General features: G+C 32.2%; 3 protein-coding genes across 3 annotated transcripts in view; 2 read left to right on the top strand and 1 right to left on the bottom strand.

Annotated features, from left to right (window-relative positions):
• Window positions 1-1,781: 1,781 nt before the first annotated feature.
• Window positions 1,782-3,140, bottom strand: LOAG_05175 (hypothetical protein; the record flags this gene model as incomplete). The annotated part of the gene is made up of 4 exons (XM_003140712.1): window positions 1,782-1,859; window positions 2,146-2,223; window positions 2,815-2,949; window positions 3,030-3,140. 4 exons carry the CDS (start codon window positions 3,138-3,140, stop codon window positions 1,782-1,784), a joined length of 402 nt encoding a protein of 133 aa, XP_003140760.1.
• Window positions 3,141-10,270: 7,130 nt separating this feature from the next.
• On the top strand, window positions 10,271-13,285 carry LOAG_05174 (hypothetical protein; the record flags this gene model as incomplete). The annotated part of the gene is made up of 5 exons (XM_003140711.2): window positions 10,271-10,507; window positions 11,330-11,476; window positions 12,367-12,537; window positions 12,620-12,871; window positions 13,016-13,285. 5 exons carry the CDS (start codon window positions 10,271-10,273, stop codon window positions 13,283-13,285), a joined length of 1,077 nt encoding a protein of 358 aa, XP_003140759.2.
• Window positions 13,286-18,550: 5,265 nt separating this feature from the next.
• Window positions 18,551-21,485, top strand: part of LOAG_17571 (coronin-6) — a 6,934-nt gene continuing 3,999 nt past the window's right edge. Inside the window, exons 1-2 of the mRNA XM_020450231.1 lie at window positions 18,551-18,978; window positions 21,019-21,141. Coding sequence (XP_020306118.1) covers window positions 18,787-18,978; window positions 21,019-21,141 — 315 coding nt within the window. The 5' untranslated portion in view covers window positions 18,551-18,786. The remainder of the gene's footprint in view (window positions 18,979-21,018; window positions 21,142-21,485) is intronic.

Raw genomic sequence — 21,485 nt, 5'->3', positions numbered from 1 at the left:
ATTTCTATTGTTAAACATAAGTACTCTCTCTCTCTCTCTCTCTCTCTCTCTCTTTCTCTCTCTCTTTCTCTCTTTGCAATTCATAAAACACTCATTTCATAGTTTATTTTATGACAAATACCACAATTTTGTTCTTTTTTTCACATTCTTCCATTCTAATTGAATAGAAGAATGTGATGATAAACAGGACAAGAAATCAATTCAATCTTATGTTAAACGAATGAGATAAAAAGATTTTATAATTGTTATTGATCTTACAATTATGTTATCATATCAGTAGTATGCAACACTGTTACAAACCTTTTATTTGTTATAGGTAAAAGGTCTACCTTGCGAACTATTTAATAAAATAAGCTTTAAACATAATGCATTTCTTAGACATCCATATAAATTCAACGGTCAAATTTGCTTTATTCTTATCTCGACAACATCTTCTTGGCTTGTTATTTGGATAGATTATATGGCTATAAATGATAGAAATCATGAATGACTCATAAACTTGGCCAATAACTGCCTGATTTTTTTTTTCTTTAGAAACGATCACATGAATACTGATTCATCCAAACTTCACTAACTTGAAATTATTGAATCGTCCTTGCATCATAACATTACAATGACTTCATTTCTGCTTCATTGCATTCGATATTATCAGATTCATTCTCTTTTCATCATTTCTTAATTTCAACTATTCGAATCCATCGTTAATACCATCTGTGAACAGCTGAAAAACAAAAATATTGCCAAATTGAAGGGTTACCTGCTGTTCCTTCATTTTTCAGACATTTTTTTTATTCTAGCAATTATTCGAAATTCTTATCCTTCTAGCATAAATTTATTTCAGAATTGAAAGAAAGTTTTAAGTAAGACTAAGTTAGCTTCAGTTTTTTGAAATGTTTTACATAATATCACTTTCAAATTGTTTAAATAGTTAAATATACTTTAGAAGTAAATTAGTTCTTCAATTATTACCAAAATTTCTGCTCTGATATCGATAACTCACAGTTGTCTCTAATTTGTTCTCAAAATAATTTCTGATTTATTTAAATTCTAAAGACAAGAAAAGCAAGCAATTACTGTGAAAATAATGGGCAAGGTTTGTTGAAATTCGTTTCATGTCGCTGACTCATCAAGTAGATCCAATTTTCCAAAAAAAACCCAAGTAAAAGACAAAATATTAAATTTGAATAACTTTCGATTGAAAATAGCGAGTGATTTGAATGGTTTTCGCGACAACACTCTCTAACATCACATTATTATGTCATCCAATGAGCACTTCCAGAAATTCACTATTTTACAGTTATCGAATTTCATATACGGAATACTAAATGCAAACTCTAAAATAATATGTTGCCTCAATTGTTTTACACTTTGATTCTTCTATATCAATTTTTGAAAAATGACTCCGATCCAATTTTCCACCTTATTTGTCAACTTGTCATTTGTGTACAAAATGATTTACATTGAAAATGGAAAACATCAGTGAAATTATTAAACTGTATTATTTTCTTCGACGATTGCGTGTCATATTCTCGGATGTGTAAGAATCTAACTTTTACTGATGCGAAGACAAAAAGCTTCCGCTCCTTTTAAATATTTTATCTTTCCTTTAATCTTTTGTACAAGTTGTCTCATCATGTTGATTTCTGTAGCGTAATTCGCGCACAGTCCTGAATATCTAAGTTACTTCTCAATCTTATACAACAACTCTATTTAAAAAGCTGCTTATCCGTTAGGTTAGAGTTCCTCTTGTGATCTTACAGTCCTTATCTTGCTGAAAAGAGTTAGTTTAAAGCTGAGCCACTCAAAAAGTCAATGCAAGAAGATAGGACGACATTTGCTTCTGAAAGTTTCTTTTCTTTCTGCAAAATCCCAAATATATTAAGTTTATGCGCAATTGTCTCTCACACTGATATTTATTTTTCCGAAAATTTCTTAAAAAATAAGCAAGTTTATTGTGAAATATCTAGGATGCTTAGAAATACCTAAACCAATACTTCCATTCGGAACGTTATTTTCCACTCGAATAAAATCCCTTAAGTCCTTTAGTTCATTGTCCGCTCATTTCTTCCATCCACCATTCTCATCATTTCCCTTTTACCTCATAGTTTTGTCTCCAAAAAAAAAAAAAAAAAAGAAAAGAAAAACCAGTTGATTGTGTATGAAGAATGAATTGTTGTTGTTGTTCTTTTGCTCATAAAAATTTAAGAGTTGAAATAAGAAATTCTGAAATAAATTATATGTATGTATGTGTGTGGTAGCCCATTCTTTTAATTCCAATAAAAATGGCGTCTTTTTCCATCACTGAAATTTTCACAAACACAATTACCGATGTGTTCCACTTCAAAAGTTACATCATCTTCTTATAAAGATCTTATTTAGAATATAAAAGAATATTTTTTTCGTTTTGGAAAATTTTGTTGTTTATAGTTCATTAATTTCTAAATCGATTCTTTAATTCCCTGCAGAGAAATGCAGAAAAACAGAGATAGAAAATATTTGTTGAAAATTTGGAATACAAAAAAAGCCGTTTTACGAGCCAAATAAGAAATAAAACACATCATTGAAATGTATTGAGATAATTCAATGTTTTACTAAGCTATGAAGCACTTTTTCACTTTTCATATATAAAACATTGGAGATAGTATTTAGTTGAAGAGAGAAAATCTGAAACCCATGAAATTCGTTAAATTAATTGATAATTATAGAGAAGTAAACGAAATTGTATTGTTTTGAAAGAAACAGAGCGCTTTTTGAATCACAGATTCGAAAGTGCCATAAAGTCTTAAAACAATGGTTGGAATAAAGAAGTATGACATTAATTTGCTGACTACGGTTTTGGTAATTAGTTTGAAGTTTTCGTTTAAGGAAGCCAAGTTGGTTTTCTTCAGAGCTCTCGTCACATTGCACTTTCCTTTTTTCATTTGAACTCCGATGCTCATTCGAACGTTTCTATTGCTAACATATTTTATCAATAAGTATTATTTTCGTAACTATTATTTTCTTGTTTTCAATGTCAGATAGGAACGAACCTGTCCTCCTACTCCAAATTCTGCCCATCCCTTCAAATCCCATACTTCTCTTTGGTCCAATCTGCTCCCCTTTAGAACAGTACCTTCCAATTCAAATAACTGCACTCTCATTCAATTAGCTGCAAATTCTATGCCTTTCAATTTACGAGTACTTTAGAGAATGCGAATCATATTTAATTGGTGCGATGAATACATTGTTTACTGATGATGCTATTCGAAATACCTGACTCGACCTCTAGTGAAACTCTCCGATCGGTTGGCTGATTTTTACAAATTGAATATGAACTCATCTCCTATTTAACTAGCTATTCACTGGGATATCGATATCCCTCCTCTTTTAATCCTCGCATATGTCCCAATCTTTCCTACAATATCTAAATTTGTTTTTAAAAATTTTCATTTCGATTTGCACAATTGAAGAAAAGACTTCAGCGAAAGTCTATGATTAAACTGTAAAAATCTATATAAAAAACCGTTGTTTTGTTATTTTTTTATGATTGACATACAACTTTAAAATTTAAAATGGACATAGCAATTTAATAATCATTAACCTTTCAATTCTTTTTATATTGCAAGAAGAGAGGGAGAGAGAAGAGATGCAGGAAAAAAAGTTCCGAGCATATGGTTTGAATTATCAAATTTATTTACTTCAAATTTGAATTTTATATTTCTCAGTTTTTTTAGAATATTTTCCGCTTTCACTGATGAAAAATCATCGTCTTAAATTGTAATTCAATTTAAATATGCAGCAGTGACATATAAAGTATTTAATTTATTTACTGAAGTGGAAGGAAAGAATCCATTTTCTTACTCCAGAAACTGAAACTGAAGTCTTCGAAGTGATTGATTGCTGTCTATTTGTATTGTTGCCAATTTTTTAGAACGAAATTTGCATTTTGGAGCAGTTGAATTCGTAAAATAGCGTAATGCTAAATTGAAATTCTCCAAAAAAAAAAGGAAAAAACATGGAAACAGTTATAAAATTTAAAGAAAAGTATCATAAAAGTTCAATATTTTATACAATCGTAAAGACCAAATAGTTCATATGAACAGTGCATAAAATGCTCAATTAAACTGCTTTTCAATTTCAACAATCGAGTAAGTATGGAAAATTTAAGAATTAAATTTAATTATTCACCGTAGTTTTGCATTCCGTGATAGAAATTATTTGCAAAATTGTTTGACTTCACTAAAATCTGAGTGCTCAGCGGAAAATGATTCCAAACATTTCAATCTTCTTATGAGAAGCCTGTAAAAATGATAACTTTTAATGACAGTCCTGGGATCATAGTTTGGGAAATTTCATTTGGGTGACAAAATTTTGAAAGGGGACTATTATTGCAAGGATGGGCGTCTGCTCAGATCAATCACTACTACTATTTCTCATTTGCTTGTCTTGAACTCATACATTTCAGATTGAAGTGTGTCCACATCTATCATTTCGTCTTTCCAGTATGTCTGTTCAATTTCAGCGTAATAATTAACACCTTAGTGCTATCTTAATTACTACCTTGCCTCATTCTTATTCATCATACTTACCATCATTATTGCTTTATTTATCATCAATATAATGTTTCTTCTTAAACTATTAATGATATCATTACAACAATAATTACTGTTTCTTGTCCCTTACATATTGTCTGGAATTGTGGGATTTCTTTCGTTCCATTTCATGGGTTATTAATCTTTAAAAATTTAGGAAATGCAGATGAAAAGAAAAGAGAAAAGATCTCTTTGATAATAAATGGTAAGAAATATGAGAAGAGATTAATTAACCTTTCATTTCATTCAGAAACTGATTTCTTTGCACCTCAAAATGATAACAAAATCAGAAAGGTTAATTATTTTTTAGAATTCTTTCAACTTCCCATTCTCTTATTCATTTATTACTTGTTTGTTGCATATTTTAAAACTTTCATGTAGAAAATGGAAAAAGTCATACGATAAGTTTGGAATTACATTTTATACAATACAATGTTGTTGGCATTATCATATTTGCAGCAATATTTGAATGAGTACTCAATCTTCTGAAAATTAATTGCTCCTTGAAGAAGGAGGAAGAATTGAGTGAAAAAATAATTATTTCTTTCAAAAATTGAGATATGAATTATCTATTTTAAATTACAGAACCTTTTTCAAGTGTTGTAACAATTTGCATCTCTTGCCTCGCATACAACTAATTTAAAATAAATTAAAGTGACATCTGGAAAAAGTGCGAATAATTTCAATCCTTCAAAGAATTGTGAAGTTCGTCTCCTTGGCGATTCCAATCTTTTTATACACCAGTAACTATGCAGAGAAATGATCACTGACCTGAAATGACACGTCAAACTGAGCCAGAATATCTGTTTTCAGTTTTGTTAAGTCTTTGTTAATTTGAAAACAAATATTTGGAAGATTCACAGTCATTGCATATCTATCATAATTTTTGCAGCGATAGTAACTGCCGTAAAATCCAACACTCAAAGTTTAATTTCTTTAGAAATTTCAAAAATTTAAGAAATTTCAATTTTTGTCTTTCCAAGCTAGCAAAAAATCGACTTCCAGTTTATTTATGAGATAATTTTTGCAAGTTTAGCTAAAACACTTCGCATAAGATATTCGTATCGAGTTAGGCTTTGGGTCTTAAGATCAACTTAGACCAATAATTTTTGCCTTTTTCGAACGAAAATTAATAGAATTTTTCATTTTTCATTCTTCTACGCGCACTCTGACATCTTTTGCTTCTCATTTGCAACTTCTAGTCGGTCAGTTTACTGACATAAATGAGCCTTGTCTCTTGGATATCCATCCCATCATCCGTCACTACCGCCTGCTCGCATTGTTTATTACTATTTGAGTTGGACACTCCATGACAGGTACATGTCACTTTCTTAGATTTAATCAGTCGCCATCAGCAACACAAGTCATTGTTTGCATTTCAACTATCCTTTACTATTGTATGTTCAAATTTGCTGGTACGTTTGTGAATTTCTATCCAATCACTTTTGAAAATTGAAAAACTAATAGAAATAAATGGATGAACGAATTGATGGAAAATAAGGATTTAGTTCAGGTTAGCCGTGTTAAAACAATTGCTTTCAAAGTCTGAACCATTCAAGATTTCTCGTTTTTTTTTTTCCATTGCAGTCTTAGAAATTCAAAAACTGATACTAGACAATAACTGGAATGATAAAAATATTAGCGACTCTAGATATTCATAACGTGAACTACAATCATAGTGATTAATAATGATAACGATAGTAATGTTGCTTATCTTATCATTACCCAAATAATTGTATATTAGAATAACATGGTAACTGTTGTTCAATGGCAAATATTTGTATTTATTTCATTAAAAACAAGTAGGATCAAATCATCATTAAAAGACCAAACTGTTTATTTAATGACTATATATCATCACTTCACTATTGCTTCTATCTTTTACAGTCCTTTCAGTCTCAGTTTTAGTCGTCTGATTTTGAAGATAATTATTGAACATTTAAATAGTCTAGAAGTAAGGATAAGATTTTGGTTAATATCACAACTGATAATGGTCGATTGATGAATTGATAAGTAGTGCATTTGTTTAACACATGCTTAGTAGCCCTCATTAGTAAATTTAAAGAAAGGACAATAAAAATGGCATTATGATCATTACCTCTATGATTACAGTATTGCAAGTGACATTATTATGCTGTGATTATAATTTATCTCAACTGATAATATCATTGAAAACGACCACCTCATTTTGATTTAATTATCTCATTTATTATTGAACTTTTCATTGTAGTCTTAGAGTGTACACTTTAAACAATTCAATTTTAAATTTGATCTTTTCCTTCCTTCCCTAATAACGATTAAATATTTCAAAGAATAGCAAAGATTGTATTGCAATTTTTTAGTTTGTATTGCAATTTTCTTTCGTTATACTGCAAGAAATTGTTCAAAAATATTTAGAAATAAACCTGTAAGATGCATATTTTCACTTTTTTTTCCATCAATTTAGAAAAGATTTGAATGAAACAAAAATAATACTAAAATTGATGGGAAAGTGATTATTGTTCACTTAAAAAGTATTATCTTTTAAGGTCAACAATAATCGCTCAGAAAATTGTGAAAATGGTGTGAATATGTATTGACCAATCAACTTTATCATATAATAAAATATACTGAATCTAAGTTTGCGGTACGGTAAAGGGTTATCTGTGCAGATGTTCATCATGAGGATCTGTGGTTATTATCCAGCAATGAGCAGTCCATTCATTTCGGTATTCTTCCCATTCCTCAGATTAGTAGGTATGAGCGGGAATGAAAATAGGATTGAAAGGTAATAACGCACTGTTAATGAAGGACATGCAAATTGTGAATTTTCAAACTCTCTTCCAATTAATTATTTTGATACCAAGCGCAACATAAGCTATTCATTGTTTTAATGGGGTTTTTTTCTTTTTCGAAAAGTTAAAAATCTTGTTTTAAAACTAATTTAGCAATCATCGGTGTGTTATCTTTGGGAGAATTTGACTAAAGTAGTGAGAAAAACCAATCCTTTCTGCTATAAAGTGTGGAAATTGTCTTTTTCGTTGAAACTAAAGAATTTTCTCCTATTGCAATTTTAAAATTTTAACTAGAATTTGTAATTGAATTTTTAACTATAAATTCAAATAATCCCGAAATTTTGAAATATTTGCAGTTTTGGCTCTCTTCATACTCAAAGACAAGCAATTTCTAATTTCAAATTCAGACTTGAATTAGATTTTTTAAACGTATTGTGAAAAAGTTATATGTACCCATCAGTATTATCTCAATTCGCTACCTGCTGTGTTCTAACCCAAAAAATCATCACTCTCCTTTCCCCCCACCATAACGTCTTGACTCTTTTGTACAAACAAATGCCGCTCAATTCTGAGCACTTTATTTGAATTTTGATTTCAGTTCGTCCCATTATTTGTCTCTTCCAGACTTAGCAACAGTTTTTTCGATTACAATGAAAGGTTGAAACTTTCCCTTTTTCATTTAATGCTTACGGGGAATTTCCCTTCCCTTTACAATAAAAAAAGCAAAATTAGAAATTGTCGAAAAGGGTTGAATTGTTCAATTCGGAGTTTGGTTGACCTTAAAATTATTGTCACATTCACTCTTTTCAGGCTTGTTTTTTATTTGCATTATAATATTAGCGCAAAGCTCAGTGATAGTCATAAATTTGTTAACAATTAAAGGAAGTTGTAAAATATTGAGCAGTTTTGCACTTAGTAGTTTGTAATAAGAATACAAAAAGATATACTACATATACTCAAATACACGGCATATTTTGATTTAGCGTCTGTCACTAAGATTGATTAATTCTAACTCATTTATCATTCAGTTAAAAATGCATTATTAAGTCAGAAGTAAAGATTTTCAAGTCATTTTATTTCACAAAATTCTTTAAATGTATCAGCGCAAAGTTTAAAATCCAAGCCCCGATCTCCTATGATTTCTAAAAAGGTAATAAAGAGAAGTTGGGAACTAAAAGAGATGGGCGGACTAAACGGATACTTAAATGACCAGTTGTTTGTCAGCTTGGGTTACTCTTAATATTTCTTCCGCTTTTCCTCTTGCGGTACGCTCTATGTTTTTATAGCGGTAACACCTTCACACAAAGGTCCATTATGTTTGCTTAATCGCATTCTTTAAGGTACTCCTATTCTATTGCTTATTAACGATTCCCTCCTCGATTTTCTCCTCTTCATTGACCTTAGCTATTGACCAGTAGTGGCTACTGTCTCGTTCCAAGTACCACTCTGTAATAGCAAACAAGAACTTCATATATCTCCTCCATTTTTTCTCTATTTATTTTCCATTTGAAACAAACGAATAAATTGTAATACGTTCAAAAAAAAATTTCCTCCCATTCCACCATCACTTTCAAAATCTGATACCTTTGCAGCGACTACTCCTTCACATTTATCCTTTATATTTAAATATTTCAGATGACATTCTCACTTTCACCCGCGATTTTAAGTATGTCCAATCATTTCGGAAAAATTCCCCTTGACATGAAGTTAATTTAGTGCTTTAGAATAATACTTCCAGTTAAATAATTAGTAATTACGTTCTTATTTCTAGAATATGATTAAGTATATAAATTTATCACTTAAACATGAACTGTAAAATAAAAGGAGAGAAACAGGACGAAAGGAGAGAAACAGGACACTGATCTTTCCGGATGATTCCGGTTCAATGTTCGTTTCTCAGCACAGCCTTCATCAGTTATTCATTCATTTGCTCACTCTCCCCTATATTTCCCCTTCTGCATTATCCGTAATGGTATTTTTGCTGATAATTACTATCTGATGACCTAAAATACCATATTGCTGGCTCTTACCTTTTATCATTTGATTTGTTAGTAATAATCAATTTCATCCTTTGCTTATATCGTCTGATATGGTATTCTCTCTGATCGATATATCTTCCGAGAAGGATCAAGTTGACCCAGAACACAAAGTAATGGAATTGTTGTACTCGGCGCATCTAGTGAATGTTTGAGTGACATCGATAGCAGAAGACTATGGACCGAACGTTCTAGCGTTAAATGAACTCTGTGCGAAAACTTCATTTATTGAATATAAGTGATTAATTAATTAAACTGAATTTCTTGTTTTATGGGCTTGAAATAGCAAAAGCTTTTAATACTTATGGAATATCGGAATTGAAAATTTTATGATTCGAACAATTTAAGAGTCAGTTACCCGAAACGAAAAATTAAATAGAAAGGAGAAAAAGCAAACGGATAAAGTTGATGTTGTTATTTTGTTCGAATTTTCCAAAGTTATCATTTGCCATAGGCATATCAAAGAATTCTTTGTCGCATCGAAAATTATCACATTTAAATCATTAATTTTGATGATTATAAGGTTCGTATCTCAGACTAAATTCTATTCTCAAAATTCAATGCTTAGGTTAGATTGACTATTACAGCTATTAATGTATATGTATCCAACAACTGCTAAGCCACATACCTTCAGGATATTTGTACTCACTGGTCCCTGTTCTCCCCCTTTCTATACTAGAATATTCCGGTTATTCCACTAATTTAGCATACTCAGAAATCAGGCAGTCATCACTACCGTTTCTACAGAAATTTATTTTAATTCATTTTGAATAAGTAGAACAAGAATACTTCACTGAAAAGGATGTCGTTAACAACTTCAACAAAAAGTGGATGAAAATTGTTTGAAGATCTTTGTTGACTTCTTAACCATTCACACATTTGCAGTTGAATGATGAAAATTCCATTGATAATTATGTTATCATTATCATGGTCAATCTTTTGTACGATGTTGGACTCTTCACGAGCCATATTTTGGCTAACTAGTAAGCTGGAAAATATCGAATGGCGGAAAGGTTGTTTGACAACAGCTGGCTGTGCACAGCCACGATTTCAACTAGCACTCTTGAATGCTATAACCAATGAAAAATTATCGAAAAGTTGGCTTATTACACCAAAACTTATGCAGGTTAGAACTAATTAAAAGTTTATTTTTAACAGTTTAATAACTAATTTGAAAGGAATTAAGACAAGTGCGTCAATTAGTAGGTTTTGTAGAAATTACCGGATACAGACCATTCGGAAAAAATCGAAGGACCTATAACTGAACTCGTTTTTGAGGAGAGCAATGTGTGAAAAACATGAGAAGGTATTATGGTAGAGGATGGTTCTAAATATTAATATTGTAAAAATTTCAAGTACTAAAGTTACCTTTGCAATACCAGAATGCAAAAAGTTTCGTAAAATTGAAGGTTAAGACTTAAAACTTTCAAAATTCAGACCTAACTAACTATTTCTATAAATTATCAATAAATGTGATTTTGGAATTTTGTCACACAAATGTTCCATAGAAGTCTTTGTTCTGGATCAAAGGCTAATGCATCGCTAAAATAATTTTTGAAAAAGAAATTGAATATTAATATGTAGACGTCTAAGGCATGTGCAATAATACATACTACATTATTAAAGGGCGAACTAATTAGTTAGACGCCATCGGGTCGTATCTTTGATGATTGCTTGTTGACCTTTGCAGTTGACCATACGCTTTTTAGTGACTAACCGTTAAACATGAAAGAATTATAATTTTAGATCATAATGATTATTGACGCTATAAAATGGGATTTTTAACAGTTTAGCTAAATTTGAAACTCTCTGCATTTTGATGTAAATCTAATGTAGAAAGGCTGGACTGAAAATTGGTACGGTTACTGTTCTCAGTAGAACAATTCCATTTTTGAGGTTTTTTTAAACCTTCAGTTTAATTTCTAGCAATCAATTTTGAAATTTGCAGGAAAGGCAGCGCATGTACGTGACTCACTGGAGTGATGGTAGTCCGAGTGACATTCTGGTTTCATGCGAGGTCGTAGGTGTGGATCCAACTTATGGATTTCCAAGAATCTGCGATTCGTCCACTTCAGTTGACATTTATCAAAATGAAGTAAATTTAATAAATAGACTTATAATTTCAACTGGGAAGCATTTCAAAAATCTAAATTTCCAAGTATACACGTTTTTTAAGTTTAAGTTGTAGAATTTCAAGTGCAAGTGCATTTCAAAATGAACAAGACATTTGTACACACATTTTACTATGATATTGAGTGTTTTAAGGAAGTCTGGAAGGAAGACGAAACAAATGAGGTAGACTTAGGAAGTTATGACTAAAAATAAGAGTTTAGAATTTCATATTTATGCTGAATTCTGCTTCTTAGCTTTTTGTCATTTTTCATTTTCTTTTTATCATTTCCCTTCTGACAGAGAAATGATAAAAATGGTCGTGGTAAATACTGAAAATGATGTTTAATGAAAAGGAATTAATGTATTGCTAGAAATTAAAGAAATATGCTTTAGAATGGAAAATAGGTAAAAATCTGAGAGGATGTGCTTCCTCTTACAATTGTGTTGCATTCAGGTTCTTCCTGATTGAAAGCTGTTAAAACCGTTTTTTTATTTTGTAACCTAAGAATAGTGCCGAAGTTTCCAAAAAAAATTTGAATTCACTCTTTAAAAAAGAATTAAATGCAATGAAATTTGTCTCTAATTAAAATAGCACCGAAATTTTTGAAGATTTCCTTTTTTTTATAACAGTAAAATCATTTGAAAGCCATTTTCGATTTCATTAGGAAGCCAGGGGGAATAATTTATTTGAAATTATTGCTATTCGTATTACCCATGAGCATAGTCTAAAGCCGCATTTCTCCTGAAATGGGGTCATTTTCCTTCTTATCTGCATTATTTGATGCAAATAAAATTTAATTCATGATTGAAATCCATGAAATGATAAGGCTAGATTTATCATTACTATCGAATTTATATCTCCAACAATTACAGGCGAAGAAAAGCCTACAGAAAAGATCTGATACAATATCACTGGGCGTTGATGGCAAAGTTATCGTTAGACTGACAGCTCGATGTTTCAATAGTACAATAATTATGGAGAAATATGAAGAGCGTTGTCCATGGTGCATAGAATATAGTGATGATACTGTGATCAATCAGCAGGTAAGTCTATTCTATAATTTTTTTGAATTGTTCAGATGCTTTTTGCGCTCGTTAAACGCTGGATGATGAATAGATTTTTCAGTACCCAGAAGATTTGAAACCTGGTTTTGTGCAATTTGTTGGAAACGAAAGCCATCTGAATATTCTGCTGGCAGCGTTTGCTCTGACAACGGCATTGAGTAGCGCACTTTGCGCATTCATCCTTTATCTGTACGTTCGACAGAAGAAAAATAGAGATTTATTATCCAAGAAATGTCAACCGTGCGCTACAATAGGTGCAGGGCATGTAATGCATATCGAATCACCCAATGGTTCAATCGAGAGTACCAGGCGGGTTATTGCAATATTTCATTAAATCGAGATTTAATGTTCTCACGTTATTGCTGTCTTTCAAACCTGACAGGTTCTACTCAGGAAATTTTGATATAAGTGACGTAACTGTAGTTTCTTCCGTTCTTTATGTTCAAAACTGTTAAAGGTAATGGCTTTGAATACGAAGAATGAGTTCATTAGCTATTGTAGGTATGATATCCCATGGGATCGCAAGTATCGTCCGTTGCCGAGATGGACGAGCTCCAGAAGCAACTCCAGCGGTGCATCACCACCAGACACCTCTTCCACATTTACTGGCTCATCACAGCATTCAAAACCAACAAAAGTTATCGTTGGAAGTATTTTGCATCAAATAGATTCGCCAAATTCGTCGATTTATGAAAGGCCTGAAGACAGCGATCTTAAATGTGTGTGACCTGAAAAGTGAATGTGTTGAACCCGGTGAATAATGTAGCAGTATTTGCTGCCTATATTAAAGTTAATTTGTAAAAACTACACATTTGAAGTAGAAATCTTGAAAATGGAGGTATTAATTGGATGATCAATCTTTGTTTCAGTACCTCATGTCATGTGATCTCTTTCAATACCTGTGATGATCTCATTTAATGTACATATTCTCCTAAATAGTAATGCTTTTTTGAGAAGTTGTCGTTTTTTTAACAAAAAAATTCTGGTAGATATTAAATACAATATAAAGTGCTTCTCTAGACTTTCTGCGAATATTTACCGTGAAACGTTACCGAGGATTTCAGGTGAACTGTTACTTCTTCTTGAATGTCAGTCTAATTCAGAATACAAGTTGCATTAAAAATTACTGCACCTTCAAGAACATACATAAATCGTTTTCTACAAATGACGACTGAACAGCTCGCTTCAGAATCAAATATATAACATTTATTCATAGGAATGATGCAATAGGTTCTATCTGCAACATATATATGTAAATGAATATCCATTAATGAAGTTGTAAATAGAAGTAGAAGAAATGATGGAGAAAAAGAGAAAGAATGTGTAATGATTGCGCAACAAAGGTACTTTTACCTCTTAACCTGAAAGAAGGGCATGTCTTGAAGATAACTCTTAACATGGTGTAATTCGTTCTTTATCTGCTACGGTTATCTTTCTTTAAAAGAACAATGCGACAGGAGAGGACAGCTGCTCATTTCCTATAAAAACTGAAATATCTATAAGAATAATTAAAATTATTCAGTTATTATATTTATGAATCAATCAATATCCAAGTGTTTTTGTGCGAAGAACATCAATCGAGTGATTTTGCTTTGATGTAACAAGTGAATTCTAACTGTATAACAAAATTGTCGGTATTATCAGATGTTTTTTGGTAAAATTCTAATTACACCATGCATTTGCACTGAATAAGCATTGAAAATAGATTAATTAATTATGCTTGTAATACCTTTATAAATAGGAAGGAAATGATTGAAATCGACTAGTAACTTGTTGTGGAGTGATGGAATCAGCCTGGTTGTCATATTTCTAAAGTGGAAGTATTTTTGGGTATGCATACTGAAATAAAGATATAAATGAATTTTTCAACAGCTTAAAGATATATGGTACAATTATCACTAGTTACCTTTCCCATCAAGGGAAGAAAAGTTGCGATCTGGTAAAGAAAAGAAAACGATTTTTTGTCGACGATTTTTTTCAATCGTTACAAAGATTTGGGGTGGTTTCTGTCTTTTCCGTTGACAATACCTCAAACTTCGGTAGTTAAACCTTTATTACGATAAATTTGTTAGTATAACAACGAACTCAACAATTATGAATTCAATGAGACAAATTAATGACGATAACAATATGAAATGGCGACATAATGACGTCCGGTACTGTCTATCCAAGGGACCCATTGAAATACATATTAAAATGCTTTTAGTGCTTATTCAAGATCTTTAAATCCAACTATTCTTGGATTCAGTTTCCATTACGGTCATTTTTAAAGTGCTATGCAATAATAAAAGTTTCAAAAGATATGAATGGGTTTTTTAGCTGCTTAAAAATATATAGCACGAATTTTCGGAAATCTGAGAAATTTTAGATTTCAGTTCTCCCAAATTCAGTAATGGATTTTACTGGTTAACAAGTGAAATAATAATTAATATCCATATTGATTCTTATGTTTGAAGTCTTTGTCGAACGTTACATAAAAGGTAGCATTTTCAGCTGCTTATTCAGCTAATCTATGATGTATTACTTCAACACAAATACATTTCGATAAAACTTACAAAGAGAAGATAATTTAGCTTTCCTATTTAATAGAAATCTACAAAAATAGCAGGAATTTGTTTTACAGAAATGTTTCTGGTAGCATTATCATTGTTTTTTCTTATTTTATCATCAGCGATTCATTCTGTCTAAGTGACAATAAATGTTTTTCCTAGATAATAACGTATCCGAAAAAAACTCTGAAAAACTCTCGCCTCTTTCTACTAATTTGTTAAATGTTGAAAGATTCCCATACAATTACTTATTGCAATAAATCGAAACAGAAAATGATGAACGACAAACTAATTAAAAAGCTCATTCGCCTGGCAGTTAGATCAAAATTTGAACGGATAAGAAGGGGTTTTCTTGAAAGGTAGTTCTTCAACCTACCTTGAAAGGTAGGTTGAAAGGTAGTACTTGAAAGGTAGTAAAACTTTTGTAATTAGATACCCTATGTTATCTGAAAATAATTGTTCTAATCTTGGATGATCGAGAAAAGTAATATTTTCAAAAAATTTGGTTTAGTTGTCCGCAGCTCTTTTACTAGCCACTGGACGACAAAGTTCGCTGTGGATATTGAAATAAGTATTGAAATTATTGGCATTGATTCAAAATTTCGGTTTTAAGACAGCTATGATCAAAGTACAGCAACGAAGGTTTTCAAGTATGAAATGTTGTATTAATTACTTCTTGGTTTTCCTCTTTCCTGGTTATGATATTAACTGTTGGATATTACTCAACAAACCAGTCAGTGCCAAATATTCCAATGTCAGTTTTGATATCCAATTCAGGAAGCACATTCTAGAGATTCGAGTGTCGGAAATGGCACTGATCTAGATCAGATGACTGTTGAACTGTGAAATCGACTACCCTAACGCTTGCTATTATTTCAGTACTGCTACCTATTACTGATTCACAAGCATATCAGGCGTTGTGTGACTGCTACCGCTGAGATAGGTATTCTCTTACGAAGTCTGATTGCAACTGTTCTTTATAAAATATTGGAATTTTGATTTTAATCCAGCTTCTTTAATTCCATTTCAAGAATATTTTTCAGTCTCTTAGTATCCGAATTGTGACAGTAGAGTATTGAAGTATGATTCCATTTCCTTTATCTGTAAACTCACGATTATTCCTGTTCCAATATTGACACTTTGAGTTTACGACGGTGTAAAAATTCTAGAAACAAAAGAAGCCGCAAAATACAACAGCGCTAATCATTCAACCGCTAGACCGGGATATACTTCAGTTTAAGTGTCTTTTAAATTTTATTATCAATCTAGCTAGATTCCACGCGTTCGTCACAGCTTCAACTCGATACAGTTTTAAAGTTTATATCTGACTTTTTCCACATGACATATTACAGTATCAACTTTATACATTATCCAGAAAACAACACATTCCGAATAGTCAGATCAACAATGTTCAGTATGTGAGAGCTATGTTGAGCCTCATCAGATGAAAAGGACCATTCATCACTGATAACTGATAATATACCTTCAGACTGCAATGTAAATTCGAAAGATATGCTTTCATTTGTTAACAACTATTGGTAGCCTACTCGATCTCAAAAAAAAATTACAGTTGACCTTGTTGACAAATCTGATTAATTTGATTCAAATTCGATTTTTGTTATATTTTCATATAGCGAAAGTTGTGAGTTATTTTATTGCGATTGCTATGCACTATTTTTCTCCGAAAAATTTTTAAATATAAATCCTTACTTTAAAAGTTCTTAAATACATTTTATTCGTTAAATTTTAAAGCATAAATTTTTACAGTATTGTTTTTTTTTTCTAAATCCAAAATTATTTATATGATCCATTTGTTGACACGTTGCTTTCATCAGATGTTATTTTTAATTAATTGTATTCCCTTCCCACATCGGTCATTAAAAAGAAGAAAAATTGACGACTGAGCAGTTTGCTTCAGAAAACCCGAAAGAAGGGCATATCTTGAAGCCTTAATGTGTGTAACTATTACATTATCTTTTTCTTCTGTCTATTTAGTTAACAAAATCTTTGGATCAAGCGGTACAAAGTTTTGTTTAAAGATATTAATTAGTTTTATCACCATATCATTTTGTATTGGTTTATTCTGTTTTGTGTTCTTATGTTCATCCCTTTTTACTTTTTCTCTTTCGCAAAGTTCATTTCTAATTGGTTTTTGCCTAATTTCATTTTAAGGCTTAATGAACGTTTGTAATATTTAATATTGCTTAAACACAATGTACCAATTATTTTTGCAACTATATTGTTCTGATTATATTGTCAAAGTTTACACATTTCATGTTCATCCTCCGATTAGAAATAAGTTTTGAAGGAGAAGGATTTTAGCATTTTCAAAACTGACACATGGTTAGTATGCAAACATTAATTATGCATTATTTTGGTTTGAATGAACTTTTGGTTCATAATATTCTTACTATGACCCCAAATTGAGCACACTGTTAAGGGAATTATCTTTCCAGTACACAGGAAATATTTTTTTATATTTTTAATAATAAGAGTAAGTCTTCCAATGGAAAAATTACGGGACAAAAGTGAAAACCGTAAAAAAGAAATGGGTATTGGAAGTGATTCTGATTTAGATGGAATTGTTGGAAATGTAGGATTAAACGAGTGAAATGTTCTTCCATTTTTTTATCAATTTCTTTTTACATTTTCATTCTATTTTCTTGCTATTTACTTCACGGATTTCCCTTTGATCTTTTGTAGAGATTTTGTTTCGTTTCTAACTTTTCCTCAAACTTAGTTAACTCTCGGATTTGATTGTAATTGTTCCCATTCTGATTAATTTACCTTCTTCAATTAACATAAAACTCTTTTCCTAATGTTAGTATTGCAAAAAAGTGTCAAACAACATAAGTTCAAAGTCTTGTTTTCAGCAGTTGCTATTTGTTATTTCCAAAGGTTGGAATGGTATGGTACTGATGCTAAGAGTTATCCCTCCTACTGTTAAACATTCTGCTATCATCTATCACTTTCAGTATATCTATCTATCACAAAACAACCGTTACATCAAGAGTGCCATTTTTTTTTTTTTTTGCTTTATTTCAAAGAATTTAGTGAATGAGAGCAAAAGTGAGAGTGAGACTGTCGGACATTTGGCGAAGAACAAATAGCATATCGTTAAGTGGTACATCCAATAAGAAACTTTTTCAATCATTCCTCTCAAAGAAGCATCTCGATGAGAGACAATAGCGCAGATGACGATTACTGCAAGGGATAAGAGTGCAAGTTGGATTTGCTACTTGAACCGATGTTAACTTAAAGAAGTGATGGTGATAGAGTGGAATGTACTGCTGTGATTGGAGAAGAAGAGGAAGAAGAAGAAGAAGAAGCTAACTGGTATTTAACTGAATTGAATGGATGATATGTTTCAACACGGAAATGATAATTTTAGAGTAAAAGAAGAGAGAAAGAGAGAAAGAGGGAGAGGGAAAGAGAAGAAAGGAGAGAAAAGGAAAGGATGTGGTCGGGAGATAGATAGACTGGGGCGGCGTACCACAGCTGTAGCATACCCGGCAGCATCTCTGAGGGAGACATTGGTAGTAGTAGTCTTGTCAGCAGTGAAAGTCGACATATTGGTCCTTGCAATCAAATCTTTCCCTGCTTGTGCTCTGCTTTGTACCACAGTTTGCGGAAATATTTCTGGTCATTACCTCATCTGGATTCGGAGACAGCAACAAGGATGAGCAATATCGTGCGACAGAGTAAATTTCGGCATGTGTTTTGCAAACCTGTAAAGCATGAACAATGCATGTCCGATATACGCATCACCGAAATTACATGGGATTCTCTGTTCTGCGCCTGTAACTCCAAATTTATTGCAATAATCTGCAAAGGAGCCGGTGGACCGTTTCTCGTCATACCTATCAATAAGGTCGTCCATCCATTCATTCATTCGTTCGTTAAGTCAGTCAATCCTTCATTTCCGTTTTCCAACTCAGTGTTATTCTTTTCCACAAGGATATTAGTGAAAAGAAATGGATGAAAAATATAGATGACTGATTGATCGATGATTGTCATTAACCTGTTGGGTGAATATGTGAGTATCCTGACCACCACTGAGCGATGTCCAGCATTGAATGACCGGATGAACAGGCAATTGTTTGCTGTCGATAAATGTAAATGTATTGTGTGAGTCAGCTTGGTTGAAGTGGTGATATTTGGAAGGGAAAGTAAATGTAATTAAGTACTCCTGCATACTTGTAAAGCAGCAGTGAAACATTGAGGCAGTTGAAGCGATAGTTTTTTTGAGGAGTGTGATGGACATGGTCCCTATGACCGGGTCGGTGCAGTGCAGTGCAGGATGGCACTTCATCATCAGCTGGTACGGCTGCTTGCCGAGACTGTTCTCTGAGATAGACACGTAGTAAACTGTTAACTTACCCTTTTTTTAATCGTACATTTCCATAATGCTGCCATTAGAACTGCTGTAATAGCCTCATATCGATAACTGGTTTTTTCGAAGTGATGACTAATAAATGCATATCACTGCAATAACAGTTCAGAAAAAATAGCTTCTGATGGGTTCAGTTTTAAAAGTAGTTGAGTGTTTTGGAATGATAAAAACAGTAGAATTTTCATTTGAATGAAATTTGTGATTAGATAATTTCTACATTAATGAGATTGTCATCCACAGTATCTTTATTCCTGAGCTGGGAATTTAATGTTATCGAAGTAAGGTGCTTTTTTCAGAGATCTGGAGAGGGAGAAGATACCATATAGTTCTTCTTGCAACAAATCATTGGCCTCTTCCCTGAGACATCAGTACTTTGTTTTTATTGTCCTATAAATTATGACGTTCTAGTCGCATCCTTCATTCACATTACTTCTCGCTGCCTTCGGCGATGAACGGCTAGTTTTTATTATCACCAATCTTATGACAAAGGCCGTTTGGTTCATCTTTATGAATTCATTTCAATACTCCCCACAACATTACACAAATTTGCAAAATTTGCCAGCATTCAACCTTGGTTTTAATATGTGCTACTCGAGAACACCTTAGAGTTAGGAGAAGGGACATAATGCTGTTTACATTGCACAATTTGACTCCCTAAAATGCATCTGAAATGAAAAATCAGAAGGTGAGACATTTTGTGGTGATAGGTTAGGAAAGACTGTGAATCTGCTGAGCTGTTATTATTGTCACATTAATTAGATCTTATTGTAGTTATTGTCACATTACTTTATTACGCTATGCATTTATAAAGCAGGAGGACTTCAGTGCGCATTTATCATCGCTTATTCTCTCCTACTATCTTTCCCTCTCTCTCACTCTCTATATAAGGTCGTTTCAAAATTTCATGCCGATTTATCGTTTGCATTAGTCATCGATTACATTTCAATTAAGGCGCAAGAAGGATTGCCCTCTACAGTAGTGCAATCTTTTGCATACAGTAGTGATACAGTGCATTCAGTAGAATATTCTTCATTAAGAAGCGAAACTAATTGGCATTAATTTTGTTTAGCAAGTGGATTATAAAATAGTATTGTAGGTAGGAAATGGTTGTTGCATGAATCCACCTGAAATTGTTCAATTAAATCTAGAGGAAGATGTTGGAGGCTTTGTATTGAAGTTTGAGGTGTTTATATTGTTCTGATTTAATGTAAATCTAATCTGCAAATCATAGTATTTATGATAATGCATAGTATAGGTTAATGCTTTCTGTTTGATTATAAAACATTGAACTTTTATGAGCTGGTTGGGGTTTACAGAGTTTTGATTTACCTAAAATGGATATTGTAGGACAGAACATATGATAACAAATAACTTTGACATTTGTGTACATGATAGACTTAGTAGATGTGGCAGTGCTTCAGCTACGTCAAATACATTAATGGAACGTTGCGAGTTTTTTTTTTATAATTTTTGTTTTCAAAATGGTAGCGTTATCACTTCAAAATAGCATTATTGTAGGCTGGACGTATCGAAAAGGACTATCCTTTCGTGGATGCTCATCGTGCTCCATGCCTTGAAGTAGCCTGGAGTCCTTTTAACGATAATGTTATCGCCAGCTGTTCAGAGGACACTACTTGCAAGGTATCGTTACAGCTTAGTTGATATATGTACACATTTTCAGCATGCATGCATGATTTTGTTATTGTTTGTACAAATATAGATATGGTATTAGCTTGCGTATAATTAAGATATGGTTAATCCCGCAAAATGGTCTAATTCGCACGATTAGCGAACCGGTGGTTGAACTGTGTGGTCATCAGAAGCGCGTGAACACATTAGCATGGCATCCAACAGCCAGCAATATTATACTTACTGCTGGTATATTTTCAGTAAACAGCTAATTAGAATTGCTGTAAATTCTGTAGTGCTAGAATAGGATATCATCTGGTATTTGAGCTCTCTAATTAATTTTTGCTTGGATCTGT

This window comes from Loa loa (assembly GCF_000183805.2).
Source record: "Loa loa unplaced genomic scaffold supercont3.95, whole genome shotgun sequence".
Taxonomy (NCBI): Eukaryota; Metazoa; Nematoda; class Chromadorea; order Rhabditida; family Onchocercidae; genus Loa; species Loa loa.
This window is presented reverse-complemented; position numbering and strand designations above follow the sequence as displayed.